Source organism: Marmota monax, unplaced genomic scaffold (assembly GCF_021218885.2).
Source record: "Marmota monax isolate L192 unplaced genomic scaffold, Marmota_monax_Labrador192_F-V1.1 WCK01_AAM20220418_F8-fsc00111, whole genome shotgun sequence".
Lineage (NCBI taxonomy): Eukaryota > Metazoa > Chordata > Mammalia > Rodentia > Sciuridae > Marmota > Marmota monax.
The window spans coordinates 815,916-831,011 of record NW_026695067.1 but is presented as its reverse complement, the minus strand read 5'-3'; the positions used below and the strand labels follow the sequence as shown (position 1 = coordinate 831,011).

General features: G+C 54.6%; 2 protein-coding genes across 4 annotated transcripts in view; one reads left to right on the top strand and one right to left on the bottom strand.

The window, feature by feature from the left end:
* Window positions 1-4,996, top strand: part of Tbc1d2b (TBC1 domain family member 2B) — a 74,414-nt gene extending 69,418 nt beyond the window's left edge. For all 3 annotated transcript variants that reach the window (XM_046427853.2, XM_046427852.1, XM_046427850.1), the window contains one exon: window positions 1,667-4,996. In XM_046427853.2, coding sequence (XP_046283809.1) covers window positions 1,667-1,862 — 196 coding nt within the window. In that variant the 3' untranslated portion in view covers window positions 1,863-4,996. The remainder of the gene's footprint in view (window positions 1-1,666) is intronic.
* A 2,334-nt stretch (window positions 4,997-7,330) lies between these two features.
* Adamts7 (ADAM metallopeptidase with thrombospondin type 1 motif 7) overlaps window positions 7,331-15,096 on the bottom strand; it is a 45,955-nt gene continuing 38,189 nt past the window's right edge. Inside the window, exons 19-24 of the mRNA XM_046427848.2 lie at window positions 13,602-15,011; window positions 12,561-12,713; window positions 11,978-12,151; window positions 11,751-11,897; window positions 10,600-10,762; window positions 7,331-7,733 (exon numbers count right to left, since the gene is read on the bottom strand). Of these exons, the coding sequence (XP_046283804.1) occupies window positions 7,582-7,733; window positions 10,600-10,762; window positions 11,751-11,897; window positions 11,978-12,151; window positions 12,561-12,713; window positions 13,602-15,011 (2,199 nt within the window). The 3' untranslated portion in view covers window positions 7,331-7,581. The remainder of the gene's footprint in view (window positions 7,734-10,599; window positions 10,763-11,750; window positions 11,898-11,977; window positions 12,152-12,560; window positions 12,714-13,601; window positions 15,012-15,096) is intronic.

Below are 15,096 nucleotides of genomic sequence, written 5' to 3'. Positions count from 1 at the left end.
ATTCCACCACACCCCCACCCCCCCAAAAAAATGGCCCGAGGGTCAGGGAACGAAATTCTGCAGTTCTGTAGCCAGTTGCATTCAGGGGCCGTTGAGTTAAATGGTATTGACTTGTGGGAGTCTGTGAGGAGTTGAGTTTTATGGGTAGTGACTTGATTTCCCCTTGTTCCCAGCAGGGGCCACTGGGTCCAGTCAGTTCCCATTTGACTGGAGGAGTAAGTGAAAAATGTTAATTTAGTACTCTCGGTGTTCACTTTATGTAATCAAGAAGGGGGACTTAGTCTTGGGCTTGTGGAACCTGTGGGCTCAAAGCTGCAGGAGAGAAGGGACTGGTCTCGTGGGCTCCTGGTGCCTGGTCCCTCACCAGCATTTCATTTTCCCCGGGGTTTTCAGTAGCCCCATCAGCAGGCTGAGTATGTGGCATGTGTCCCGGTCCTCACTTGGGGAGTCACTGTGTTTAGGCTTATTACCCTGACCTCTGGTGCTCACCTATCCTGAAATGTACAGGGGAGCTTGGCATTTGAATAAAGCCAACTTTCTCTCCTTCTACCTCCTTGTAATAATAATCCTCTGTATTAGAGTTAGGCAGATCAGAGGAGTAGGTGTTTTAAATATAAGAGGCAGAAATCCTAGGGCTTGTGTATTCTTAATTTGTACATCTGTGTTAAATGTGGCCCAAGCTGCTGAGCAGCAGCAGGAGCAAATGGTTTGCTTCTGGTAGAGACAGGAGGCAGTCCTTCTGCCATGACAGCTGGGCCCAGGATGCTGGGCTTGGCAGAAGAATGGGGTGTGGGAGGGGGTCAGCCCCTCAGTGCTAGAGCCTCCAGCTCCTCTCCTGACACAGTGTGGCTGGCCGTTGAGGCCTGGAGAGCCATAGCCAGACCTTGGGACGGGTCTTAACTCTGTTTTTATAAAAACTATTGACTGGTGGTTAAAGACAAGTTATCACAACTTTTAAAACTCTTACCACACATGTACTTTGGATAATGATGTCTATCACATCCACCATCATTGCTAACCCCCTGCCCCCTCCCTTGCCCTCCCACCCCTCTGCCCTATCTAGAGTTCATCTACTATAAAAAGAAAAAAAAAAACTTTTATCATAAGTCGGTGCCTCGATCTAGGGATATTGTGAAAGGCTCCAGCTCCCTCATGTTTCTGGTCAACGCTGGTCATGTTGCTGCCTGGGTCTGACCGTTGTCACCAAGTTTGCTTTTTCATCCATTCTGGGGGAATTAAGTCTCAGGACAGTCTTCCTGATTATCTGCCCTGTGTGTGTGGCCTGATGGGGGCACTCATTGTACCTTCTCTCACCAAGCAAGAGTCAGATGTTGTTCTCAGAACCAAGTAACACCCACACCCTAGGAGATGACATTCCTGTTATCCCATGTGTGGACAAGGAAAGAGGCCAAAAGGGGGTTGGTGGCTCAACTCTGCAACTCCCAGTCACATCTGCAGGGGAGAGCTGGGATCTGAGTCTGACAGGCAGGCAGGGTCTTTCGCTCAGCCACTGTGCCTCCTTGCCTGTCTGCAGGACGTAGGCCTGGCCTCCCTGGGTGACACACACCCTCCCTGCTCCCCAGCCTCTGGGTTTTGCTGTGGTGGGGGCTTTGTGAGCACTTGCCTGAGCACTGCTGATGCTCGTCTCTGCCCTTCGTCCTGCCAGGAAACTGATCAGCATCTCCTTTGGGGACCTGAACCCCTTCCCCCTGCGCCAGATCCGGAACCGTCGCACCTACCACTTGGAGAAGGTTCGGCTGGAGCTGACAGAGCTGGAGGCCATCCGAGAGGACTTCCTGCGTGAGCGGGACACCAGCCCTGACAAAGGCGAGCTGGTCAGCGATGAGGAGGAGGACACCTAAGTGGATGCCCACCCAGGATGCTGCTCTTCTTCCCTTCACAACCAAAGTGTGTCAAAAGTGTGAACTGCAGGGACATTTCTGCTTGTTTAAATGCCAGAATGTAACATCTGTGGTGTCTGGGAATCTGCTGGGCAGATGTCCAAAGCCAAACTGCACTTTCTTAGTTCCCATTTGGGGGCAGGGTCTCATCTGTTTACAGCCATCTCCATGCCACAACATTTGGCATCGTGATCATGCTTTTTGCCTGATTGGTGAATTGCCCCTCAGTTACCAGTTGGCTGTTTCTAAGAGCCTGTTTACAGCATCTGTCAGCTGTGTTGGTGTTTGACCCTGTGAAAACCATCCTTTGCTGGACCTCTCCCAGGTTCTTTTGTACATAGGAGGCAATTGTGTACATCACAGGGCTTCAGAGTTTGGCTGCTTCAGGTGGCATAAGGTCAATGTGAAATGAGGGACTTCTTTAGAAAAGTAGACACATTCCATGTTCAGAAACAGCCTCCTTAGAGAGCCCAAGAATCCTGGCTTCAGCTGCCAGCCATGCCCCACTTCTGGACTAGCTTTTGCCATCTCCTGCACAGCATTTTAAAACAGTAGCTCCCACCCTGCGTCGGGGAGGGCCTGGCTCTGCAGCCAGCCCCGTGCACTTCTCATCTCAGTTCGTGATTGTAAATCACTGGCTGTTCTCCTCTGCCTGCCGTGTGCCTGACCGTCTCTGAGCTTCTGTGGAATGCTTTGCTTTGCATCTGGGAATTGCCTTGTAGAAGCCACTCTCCAAGTGTGGCTCAGATAGGAGTCTAAGTTAGCTACAAACTGCACCCTGGCATGCCCCTGATTGAGGGAACAGGAAGCTTTTGGGGGATTGCTTTTCAGGGTGTTGGTGCAGCTGCTGGGTGAGCCCTACTACATGGCAGAAACCTTGGCCTCCCCAGAGGTGGGCAGTGCTTCTGATGTCCCTCACCTAGCTAGCAGGTGGGGGAGGCTGCTGCCAGGCTCCTTTACTTAGAGCTAAGGCTTGGGTGAGCTCTCCGACAGTCTTCCTGCCACCCTCGCCACCCAGAGCACCTTTGTCCTCGAGCAAGGATGTAGGGTCACTGTGGCCTCTTGATTTTGGGCTGCCTAGGCAATTTCTGACTCGGAGCACTGCCTTTTTGAAGCCAGGAGAGAGGCTTTGAGCAAGGAAAGTTGTTTTTACTTAAGTCCTGTGGACCATCACTGATGTGCGGATGTCATGAGAGAATGTTTTCTGGCACAGTATTACTCCAACACAAAAGAAACAATCTTAAGTGAAATATTTTACACTACCTAGACACAAATCAGAAACAATCCTTAGTTGATACAAACACACTCAGACTAAGAATGGAAGCGATGCAAGTTCAAGAAGTGCTTTTTCCATAGTGCATCGTTTTCCTGTTCATCTTTTACTGTCAACATCCTAGCAGTACCGTGGCTGAGTTGGTAGTTACTACTTGGCTGTTTCTAAGAGCCTGTTTACTAGAGCAAGCTCAACTTCCTGGGCTTAAATTGCCTACTTTCTTAAGGTGTAGGGGGAACTGGTCCCTGTGTTTAGTCAAAACTCTTTTCTCTTTTCAGATACTAGGATTGTATTTATCATTGTGCACATCTTTGGAACAGTTGTTTGAAGCCCAGCTTCTTCAGGAAGCTGCCTGGGAGCAGGGCAGGCGTTGCAGTCTCACTACTGTTTCGGGGACTGCTGGGATCAAGTGCTGGAGAACCCTGCCGCCACCTTGTGAAATAGTGGCTGTCAGCTTAGGGGACAGCTGTGAGGAGGTGCTTGGGACTGTGGCTAGGGCCCCATGGATCAGCTTCAGCTGTCCTCAGCTTTTAGTTCTCAAGTCAGTTCCCCCTGGAAGATGTCATCCCCAAACTTCCATGTAGTGGAGCTAAAATGCTCCCTTTAGGAATGGACTTATTTTATCCAGTTTACCCTGAAAAAAAATGTTTCTTAGAAAGCACCTGGTGGAGCACTTGCCTACCAAGCATGAGGCAGTGAGAGCAATTCCCAGAGGAGATGGACTGGGGACCCTTTCCTGGAGTTTCTTCCTAGAATAAAGTGCTTAATGTCCAGGGGGCTGAGAGGGAATCGTTGGCCTGGTTCCAGTTTGGGTCAGGAGGAGTGCCCTCCTTCCATAGCCTTAGGTCCCACTGATTTGAGCCAACACTTCCCCTTCCCTCCCTCCACTGAGGAGAGACCTCTTCCTACCTTCCAGGGCCCCAGGTCCCTCTTCCTCCCCTGGCCGCCTGGCAAGTGCCCCTTCTGCACGCTGCTGTTCATCTGAACCTTTGTTCTATAGCCAGCCCAGGGCCCCTTGTGGTGGCCCTTGCAAGCTGAAAGGGTGGCCTCCAGCCTGCTTGCCTAAATGTGGGTGCCAAGGTGAGGGGAGCACCTCACACCTAGTGGGAATTCCCAACTCTGAAATTGATGGTTCTTTTTTTTTAATGGGTTGAACCTGTTAATACTTTTGTATATTTTCACTACAGTTTATATTTTTATAGGATATTTTATCAAGGTTTTTCTAGAGTCTGTACATCTATTTTATATAACAAGTTCTATTTTGTGTGCACAACTCCCTTGTATGTATTTATGTAAACCTGAGCCTCCTGGTTGCTCCCTCCTGTGCCCCTTTTGCCTCCAGCCTTGACTCACTTTTGCTCAGCCCTTTCCTCACCCCAGGTAGCCTCAGTCGCTACCTGTAGTCACGCTGATAGCAGACTACAGATTGCTGGGAACGATTCTGGTGTCAACTGCACCAGAATATTATATTGATATAGGAAGTACTCTAGCCAAGTACCCAGTCTTTGTTGTTGTTTTTTTTTTTTTTTAACTAAATGTATACTGCACATCCCCCACCCCCTGCTTTGCAGTATTATCTTCCCCCCTGTGACCGGCAGCTGGACCCAGCAGCTGGGCAGCTGGGCCTGCTGGGGAAGTCCCGACAGGGGAGAAACTGGCTGCGAAGCCCCATGTGTGCCACTGATCATTCCACCCCTGCTGGGCAGCTGGAGGAAGAGGGACGCTGCCAGGTGACTGTCCATTTATATCACAGCAGCTTCTATGCTGTCTTCAAGTTAAATTTTGGAATTATAAAGGAAAAAATAAAGTAATCTGTATAACATTCTGCCTTGAAAGGCAGTTATATTTCCTTGTGACAGGGTCTGCCCCAGGAAGGACATGGGCTAGGGTGGGGACCTCTCCAACCTGCCAGCCTGGTGATTCTGGGTGTCCCTGCCCGTGGTTCCGGTGGGGTGGAACAGGACACATTTGTCAGCAGTAGTCACTCTGGGAGACCCTGAGAGGTTGAAGCTGAGGGCAGAGCCTGGGAGCCAAAGGGGAACGCTGTTGCTGAGCCTAATGAAGCCCCTGCCAGAGAGCAGGCGCCCTCTTCCCGCCAGCTGTACCGTGCCCTGCCTGAGTCATGGCTTGTTTGCCTCCTGTCTGGGCTGACAGCTCAGGCCCTGCTGCCACTGGGGACACCTCTAGCCATCACTGGAAAAACACAAAAATGATTAAGACCAAATGTCTTTCCATCAAGTGGGGAATCCAGCAAGATTCCCAGATAGATCAGGCCAGGACCTGGGATGCCGCTTCTCCTCTGGGAACACAGAGATTCAGCAAGTCTAGAGATTCCTGAGGTCATAATAGTAATGGCAGAGCTGGGACCCCAGGGCTCTGCCACTGTGCCAGCCCCTACTCCCTATCCCTTACAAGAGGCTGCCACTGAAAGCAGTCTTGGTTGAGCCCTGGGAAGCCATTACTCAGAGCGTGGGCCTCCTTGGGCCAGTAGGGCTGCTGTAAACACAGACAGGAAGTGAGCCTGACACTCTTCCACCCTCTGTGGTGCTTGGACTCGTGCGTGCTCCCGGTGACTGGCTTTCCTGAGTGACCTCTGATAGACTGCCCTGGGAGCCTGCAGGGGGCCCTCCACCTGCCTGGTCAGAGGGATCAACTGCTAAGGGAAGTCCAGAGCTCAGAACAGGAGATGGGGACCAGAGGCCTCCATCAGTCCTCTGTCACCAAGGTATGTGGCCTTGAGCCAGTCACTTCCCTCAGAGCCATGGGTTTCTCACCTGAAAATGGGGCATGTTCAGGACCAAGAGGTGTGAGCATATGGAACTGGAAGCAGCTAAGCACACACCCTCCTGACCTCTAGGGACAGCTGCCTCTGCTCCCACACACTTCTCAACCCCTTCAGTCCTGTGACCCTTAGCACTGACTATTTCAGCCCTCTGATATTGTTTGATGGTCTTAATCCCCAAGGAGTGATTGCCAATGTGTTCCCTCAGTCCTGAGTAGCCATATGGCCCACGTCCAGTGCCTTCATAATGCCACTTGCATGGCTTCAGGGCCCACTCACCTTAGAGGCTGGGAATACTGTATGCTGGAGAATAGAATGTAAGAAGTATCCCCTCTTAGAACTTCAGTGCCCCAAACTTGGAGAAGGAGGCAGAACACTTTCGGGGAGGAGGACCAAACTCAAAGCTGGGGGAAGGGGAAGATATGGGCTGGAAAAAGGCATTTGTTCGTCACCTCCCTACCCCTGGCTTGGGCCCAGAACCCTCTTCAAAGCAACTTCATTTCCAGCTGCTCCTTGCTGTGTGTACCAGAGTCTTGCTCCATGGGACTAATGTTTTGTTGTTGTTGTTTTAATATTTTTTTAGTTATATATGGACACAATATTTTTATTTTGTTTATTTATTTTTATGTGTTGCTGAGGGTCGAACCCAGGGTCTCACACTCGCGAGGTGAGCGCTCTACCAGCTGAGCCACAACCCCAGGGGACTAGGTTTTATAGGTAGGGAAGGAGCACCCTGAGTCAGCCCTGAGTAGCCCAGTCCCATCTCTGAGCATGGAGATAAAGGAAAGGGACAAGTGGGGACCAAGAAGGATGAGACTGGCCAGTCTGCTCTTCCCCTCTCCACAGCTTTGTGCAGAGGAATTATAGGGTCAGGGAAGTGCCCACAGGAACCCCAGACCCCGTCACCATGGGGTAGTCCTGTGGTTGACAAGGTAGACTTTTTTGTTTGACAATGCTTGGGGTTCATCCCTGTGAAACACATGTCTTTGAGGAACTTAAAGTGGGGATCCCTGGAGAAAGGGCTGGGGTGTGGGGGGTGCTGCTAGCAGGAGGCAGAAGTAAGGGGTATGGACAGGGACTCTCAGGACTTTGCCAAGCTGTGTCCCTTGCCCAGAAAAATCTTCCTACTCCTATTTGCTAAGCTTCTGCAGATATGCCTCCTGTAAGAAGCCACCCTCCACTCTGACACCAGGCCTCCCATGCCTACAGTAGGCGCCATTCTCTGCGTGGATTCCTTGACTGTCGATCTGCCCACACCCACCCTCAAAGCAGATGAAAATCTATCTGTTGAAGGTGGGAACAGAGTATCCTAGAGGATCGAGGGTGAGGAGTGGTTTCTACTTGAGATTTCCCAAATGCAAAACGAAGCCAAACTGAGCTTTGGAACAGTAGATACTCATTTATATAAAACAATAATAATAAATGTTGCACAAATAGAATAAAAAAATACCTTTTTTCAAGGGGAGGGGAGTCCCCAGCGTGCTGCTGAGGGCCAGGGGGCAGGAATAGCACCATTAGGGCGCGAGGGGCAGGGCTCTTGACACAGCCCGACACGGGGCGCTGAGGTCTGTGCAAGGTCTGTCTGTGCATCCTGGTGCGCGGTGCAGGTCGAGGCTCAGGTCACCTCATGCCACCCGCTGATGACCTCGGGAGGGGACACCGTGGCCAAGTGGAGGACAGGAACGGCAGCACTGGGCACGGATGGTGGGCAGCTGGCAGCGGCCCAGCAGGCGCAGAGTCTCACAGAAACCAAAGGACAAGCGATCCCGCTCGCAGCCTGGGGATGGGGTGAGACCAGCCAGTCAGGGCCAAGGGGCGAAGCACCCAGAACCAGGCTCCACCACCCTTGTGCTGGGGTGAGGAGTGTCCCTGGGATTTTTTTTTTTTTAATTTTATTTATTTATTTATTTTTGACAAGTCCCTGGGATTTTAACCTATGCTGTCTCACCTGCCACCACTGCCACCCACCTGCCTTAAAGAGACTTCAGCAGCCAATCTCAGGGAACTGGGTTCCCAGGTTCTGGACGTCCTCCCTTGGATCCCCAGTTGAAAGCCACCAACTGTTGTCCTTTCACTTGGCCTATCCCCAGAACTCTGGAGAACTGACACTGTTGAGTTCAGGTTTCTGGAGGAAAGGTCCTGAGATCCCATCCCTGACCCACTCAGGTGTCCATGAGTAGCCAAAGAGCCTGCTCAGGGCTGGGGGCCTCCAATCTGCATCCTTGCTCACCCTTGGTATCTGACAGATACCAGCACACAACTGAGTCTCAGACACTTATGCCAGCTTGCAATGGTCTCTGCCCCACGATTCTGTCACCCCCTCTCAGCATGAGTACACCTGTCCTGCCAGGTCTCTTTGCTATCTTCCCTGACGTGAGCCACGTTTAGCCTCACATTCTAGGTCAAAGGCCAGAACAGAGTCGTATCTTGGGCCAGTCCCACACTTCTCAGCTGTGCAATGAAGCCCCGAGAGGAGGCCTTGGTCAGGGCCAGACGGGCCATCAGTGGCCACCAGGAATTGAGAGCAGGCCTCCTGGGGAGGGAGGATACAGCAGCTGTGTTTGTCAGTGGGGATGAGGCTTGGCTGGGTCCCTACCCAGTGGCTATCAGAGCTATTTTGGGAAGTGGCTTAATTCCAGCCTCCTGGCCTTGCTCCCAATGCTGTGGCTGGTCTGCTGCTGACAGCCCCCAGCTGCTGCCAGGGCCTTGCTCACTCCAGCAGACTCCCAGGGGAGGAAGAGCAGGAGGGCAACAGCCACCCTGGGACATCCCTGGGCTTGGCAGAGGGCACAAGGCAGCAGGCAGGGTCCTCCACCCTGGCTTTGGGTAGTAACTCCAAACCACACATCTGCAGACCTGCATCTAGTCGCTTGTGGTGACCTAAGATCCTGAAACAGGCTCCTAACTTCTGAGGCTATAATTCCCTCCTATCGATAACCCCCACCTCCACAGGCAGGCGGATGTGGCCATGCTGGGTCACTTATCTTGCCACAGTGACCACACACCCTGGAGTTTCCAGGATTTCCAAATGTCCTGCCACCCCACCCCACAAACCATCAAAACATCCTGGGAATTCTAGGGACTTGGGGTCCAAGATACCTCCCAGGGTAGTACCCTTCACTGGTTGCAGAAGGAAACTCTTCATGTGCCATGCATGACCTCCTCACACAATCCCCTCCTTGCAGCCCACCCCAATCCCTGGGAGACCTTGCAAGTCCAGAGCCTTCTGAGCCAGGCCTTTCCTTGGTTTTAGGTCCTGTGGAGCCTCAGTTCCTGCTCTATCTCCCATCTGATCCTCACCACATGGGATCATAAATACCCAACTCCTGGCTGGTTCTGAGCCTAGTGTCAGGGATGAAGAGGAGCCATGGCCCTTTATCCCTGAAGGCAAGTGCTGTGACGCCTGCACCCAGCTTGAGCTATGTCCAAGAGGTGTCTGAGATGCTGTGGATGAATGCTGAGGGTGGGTGAGAGCAGGGCAGGTGGATTCAGGGGACTGGCATTTCTGCTGGGTCTTGAAGCAGGAGGGCCATCCTGCAGTTGGGGTCAGAAAGCATGGCAGTGGCTGCTCTGGCCCTAAGTAAGGGCCACCTAGGAGCCAGCTACTGGTAGAGAAGGCTGTGTTGAGCAAGGGAGAGTAGGTAGATACCCAGAGGCCCTGACTCTAACCCTGATGGTAGGTCCAATAGCCACAGACTCCATCCTGGGGACAGGGGGCTGACAGCCAATAGGCTTGGGGCACTGTTCTTAGTATACACAGTGCCAAGCCTCTGGGTTCCCTCGGTTGCCAGAGGCAGCCCTAGGATTCTCCCTGACATTGCAATGGAGGATGACCGAGGCTGCCAGAGGGAGGAAGTCATTTTTCCCAAACACCCTCTAAGTGCCTTTGCAGTGTGGGCCTTTCACCCCCAGGCTCCTACATGAGGGTTGCCAGCCCCTTTACACATGAGGAAAGGAAGGCCCAGGGAAAGAATGGAGCCCAAGGCCACACAGCTGGTGAAGGGAACCCAGGTGCTGGGTCCAGGGCCATACTGTTCTGTGTTCCGGACTGCTGGGGGCAGGAAGGAAGTGGTGGTGGTTGGGGCGGGGGGGGTGGTGGTGGTGTCCAGAGCCACCTCTGGCCCAGGTTCTTTACCAAGAGGACCCAGCTGGCCAGGAAGGCAACAATGCTGGAAGTTAGCAGGACCCTGGAGGGAGGTCCTTCCCGTGCTTATATTGCTCACCCCAGGCAGCCCTCGCCTGGCTGGGAATGGACAGTCCAGAGCTGGGCGTGAGGCTCCCCCAGGCCCAGCTTCCACACAGCCACAGGATATCCTGGCCTCAATGGGGAATAAGACCCAGAGCGAAAAAGATCTGCCTAAGGTCACACAACAACTTAGGAGCCAAGGCCACCCCCTCCACCCCCCTGAGGCTAGAGAAGCTATCTGCAGGATGCCCTGTGTGGCTGGGATTCCCCTTGGCAGAGTCCCAGCACAGCCCCAGCTTCAATGTGGCATCCTGAGGCCACACACAGCTCTTGAGCCCAGACTGCAGCTTCAGGCTCAGCGGAGCTGTGGGGGGTGACTGTCTGATGACTCCATTTCCCCACTGTCCTCCTCACGCGGCCCAGCCCGCAGCAGAGTGCAGGCAGTGGGGTCACTCACGTGGAGGCTCGACCAGCTCACAATCCTCGGTGCCACAGGGCCGGGAGCTCTCAGGCCAGGCTTCATGGCCACACTTGTCACTGTCTTCTTCAGGCAGTCCCGTCTGGGTATTGACACACTTGACTAGGCGCCGCTGGACACCACCGCCACAGGGGGCCGAGCACTGCATTAGAAAGGAGTTGAGTGTCCCTGGGCCCAACCTTCACAGGCATCCCTGGGTAGTGCCACTAGGAAGCCAGTCCTTCACCTGGTGCCAGATCAGCAGTGGGCCTAGTCCCATTCCCAGGGCCTACAGTGGCACTTGGACCTACTCCCACTTGCAGGATCCGCTCCTACAGGGGGTGAGGGGGTCTAAGAGCAGCAGCGAGCATCCCAAGTCTTTCAGGGCAAGCCCCTCACAGGAGACTTGCCCAAGTGGCCTGAGCAGAGTGGGCAGAGACTTGGATAATACAGCACAGTAACCAAGGAACAGGGGGAGGATCCGCCACAGCCCATGGGCAGCAGAAAGGTAGACCTTTATCAACAAGGGCCACCACGCTGATTCAGGCTGTTAGCAGCTAGGGGTCTGGCCATTTAAAAAGCCCTAAAAAATAGGTTTAATCTGTGCCAACATTGCACCAGGATCTGTGTTTTCATTATTACTTCATCTAATCCTTCCACAGCTGTACCCATTTGACAAATGGGAAAACACTGGCCGAGCAAGGCCAAAACAATCTGCCCAGAGTTACTTAGCAGCCAGTGGGACAAGGATCTAAACTCAGGTCCGCTGACTTCAGGGCTTGGCTCAGGGCCCAAATCTGAAATCCCTGAACTTCTCAGCCCCAAACAGGGGCTCCTTTTCTGACACACTGGCCTGTGCTCTGTTCCCTGAATACCCTAAGGTCCTTGTTCCCACCTCAGGACTTTGAAGAACATGGAGCTTTCTTTATCCTTCTCCTTGGCATTGATGAATCCTTGTCTCCACACAAAGTCCCTGTGGCCTGACATGACAGGACACATCCATTTTTCTCTTCATCTACTTCTCCCTGGCAAGGGTCACCTCTGTCTCTGCAATGGCTGCAAAGAGCCCAGTACCTGGCACACACCCAACAGTTCACTCTCAGACTAAGAACCCGGCAGAGCCTGCTGAGCACTGCTCAGCCCCTGCTCACCTGGCCCCAGGGGCCCACCACCCACTGTGTGCAGGGGTGGGTGTTACACGGCCTTGTGGAGTTGGGTCTCAGCGCCTCCTCACAGAGGCCTGGCTCCGGGCAAGTCACCAGACGCTGCTGTTCTCCACCACCACAGGCCTCAGAGCACTAGGAAGACAGGGGAGGTGTCAGGCACGGTCAGGATCTGAGGGTGTCCCTGGGTCCCACCCCAGACTCCCAGGCCTCACCTCTCTCCAGGAAGAGGTGTACCAGCTGAGGCAGGGCTGGGCCCCACAGGGCTGGTGGGTGGGTGGCTTAGCAGGCCCAGGCTGGCAGTGGAAGGGCCGTAGTGGCCGGAGGTCCCGTGTATCCACACACTGCACGTCCCGCACTGAGGAACCTCCACCACAGCTGCGGGAGCACTGGGGACCAAGGTACAGGTGTGTGCACCCCACCCCCAAACACAAGACCCAGCAAGGAGTGTGGCAGAGCAGGAAGCAGATCACTCGCCCCAAGGAGGCGCCAAGGGTGGCCAGCCCTGGGCAGCAAGGCAGGGATGGGACAGATAGAGAAAGGGACAAGGAAGAGTGGGTGAAAGGGAAGTCCAGAGGGAGGGGGTAAGTACAGAGAAAGGGAGACAGCCAACAGGAGCAAAGGCTGGGACAGGTTGAGCCAAATGAAGAGACTGAAAAGACATTTGAAACGAAGACAATCAAGCGCACAGACAGGGTGGAGCCTCCCCTGCCCTCGTCTGGGAGCACAGACCCAGAGCCCAGGGCTCCACCCCACACCCTGGGGCTGCTGCCCTGGCTTGGTCTTCCCCTCACGAACCTTGCTCCAGTTGCCCGTGTGCCAGGCAGCACAGGGCCGCAGGTGGCAGCGGCGTGCAGGCTGGGGCCGACCAGCAGGGGCGCAGTCCTCGTCCCGGCCTGAGCTGCAGTGCACCAGCCTCCAGACAGCACCCAGGCCGCAGGTGGTGGAGCACTATGGGGCAGAGGCCAGTGAGCACCGGGCAATCCCGCCCTGCCAGACACCCAGAGCAAGGGGGTTGCCGGCCTTCGTGAGTAGGATCTCGGCCAACCTGGGACACCCTCTCCTGGTTTCCTTCTGCAAAATGGACTCCTCCACCCTCCCTTCTAAGGTGACTGTGTAAAATCAAATCCCACCAGCAGCCAACTGGGACCTGCAGGCACCCCACATCAGCTATCCTGGCAAGGCTGTTACTTCCCAGAATCACCAGCAAAGGAAGTCTGGGTTCCAGTCCCAGCAGCCAAATTGGTAGGCAAACCCTGACAAAGCCAGCCCCTTCCATTCCCTAATTAGGGATCTGAACAGGAGTTTGCTTCTCCTACAGTGACAATCTTGGGACCTAGGGAGAGGGTACAGGCCAACTCCTTTCCATACAGGGCCGGGCCTGGGAGTCCTGAGAGGAAGTTTCCTCCTAACACAGCTATGTGAGCTGAGTTCCCTGTCCCCAGAGGCATGCAAGCCAGTGCCAGGATCTCCCCCAGGTGGAGCTGCTTCTGTGCCTACCACTGCTCTCCCTCTGTGCTGCTCAGAAGTAGGCCCTCTGGGGACTCAAGGCACAGGCAGATGGGCCTCCTCACTCCATCCCCACTGCTCAGATGGGAAACTGAGGCCTTATGGGGCAGACTGGCCACAGGCCACATGGAGGGCCCCATGGAGCTCTGCATGACAGAGCTGGGGCAAGGCTCCCCCACTCATGAGACTCCACCCTCTGCACTGTCAGTTTCCTAATCCCAGGAATCCCTGGCCTCGGCTTATGCCCTGCTCTGCTCATTTCCAGACAAGGAAACTGAGTCCCTGAGGTCCTTCTCAAACTCCCAGCCCCCCTGACCCTGCACCACTTGCCTGGCTCCAGTTCCCCACTTGCCAGCTGGCATTCCTGGTGGGCATCAGGCCTGCGGGGGACCCTTCCTCGGACACGGTGGGCTCCAGAGGCTGGGCCTCAGGGGCTCTGCTGCTGTCCACAGGACTTTCCTGAGTTGGTGTGGGCAGCAGTGCAGGGTTCAGGGGCACCTCAGGGCTAGAGATCTCAGGTTGGTCTGAGGGTCCTGGGTTCAGGACAGTCACCCAAGGCTTGTGCCCTAGGTCAGTAGGCACTACTGGAAGGAAGGTCCCTGGCACTGCCAGAGTCTGCAGGTCCCTTGAGCCTGATCCTGGGGTTGAAAAGGTAGGAGTTCCCAGCTCCAGGGGGGTGTCCCTGCTCCAGATCCCTGGCATGGTGGCCATGGGAGGAGGAAGGGGAGGATCCACCGCCACAGTGGGCCATGGCTGTCTGTGCACAGGTCCTAAGTCACCCTCCAGAGCAGGGCCCCAGGCCACAGTTCCTCCTGTCCACAGCTCCACCATGTCAGGGCTAGGAGAGGCATGGGTGGTGTCAATGGAGGGCAATGGGGGTTGCATGGAGCTGGGGCTTTGGGGCAGGTGAGGTGCTCTGTGGCCTGTAGTTTCCTCCTCGTCCTTGGAAATCTCATTGGTCCCATCCCACCATGGAGGGGGTGGCTGGTTCTGGCTGTCCTCCCCCACTAGGAACTCATTTGGGCTCCCAGGGGCAGTAGGCGTCTTCGTATCTTTGACTAAAGCAGGGGATCTGGTCAAGATGGGGATCCCAAGGTCAGGAGCCCTGCCGGGAGCATCTTCCTGAGACAAGAAATTGACCAAGGGATTCCCAGGGTTCTGCTCCAAGGGTGGGGTTGGGGAGTGGCCAGCCTGGCTGGGCCAAGAGCCAGGGGACCAAGCTTCCTGAAACTCCTCTTCCTTGGATCCAGGAGGCTCTGTGATGGGGAAGGGAGTATTGGTAGGAGGCTCAGCAGGAGAGCTCTGAGATGGGGGCATCCAATCCCCTGTGCCCCCCAGGTCTGAGATGGGCTTCTCAAAGGGCCCATAAGACAGGTCCTCATGGAAATTAATGAAATTGTAGTCATAGTAGAAGTCATCCACAAAGACAGGTCCCGGCAAGTCCAGCTTCAGGTCTTCCTCTTCGATGGCATTGCCCATGCCTGCTGGCTCAGGTGAGGAGGTGGGCAAAGGGTGTGGGGCTGGGTGGTTTGGGATGAAGTTAACCTCACTGAAGAGCTCAGGGCTGGAGGAACCACTGCCAGAGCCTTCAGGGCCCAGTGCATTCAGAGACTGCGGGCAGGGTGGTAGAGAACAGGTGGCTTCACTTGCTGGTCGCTGGGCCTCATCACAGGGGACACCAGTGTCATTAGTGCAGAGGATACTTCGGTGCTGAGTGCCAACTCCACATGTCACTGAACACTACAAGGGAAGCCAAAGTGAGGAACTCAGGCTAGGAGAGGGGCATGGCAGGGTGACCTGCCCACTGCCCAATGTAAGAGTGGCA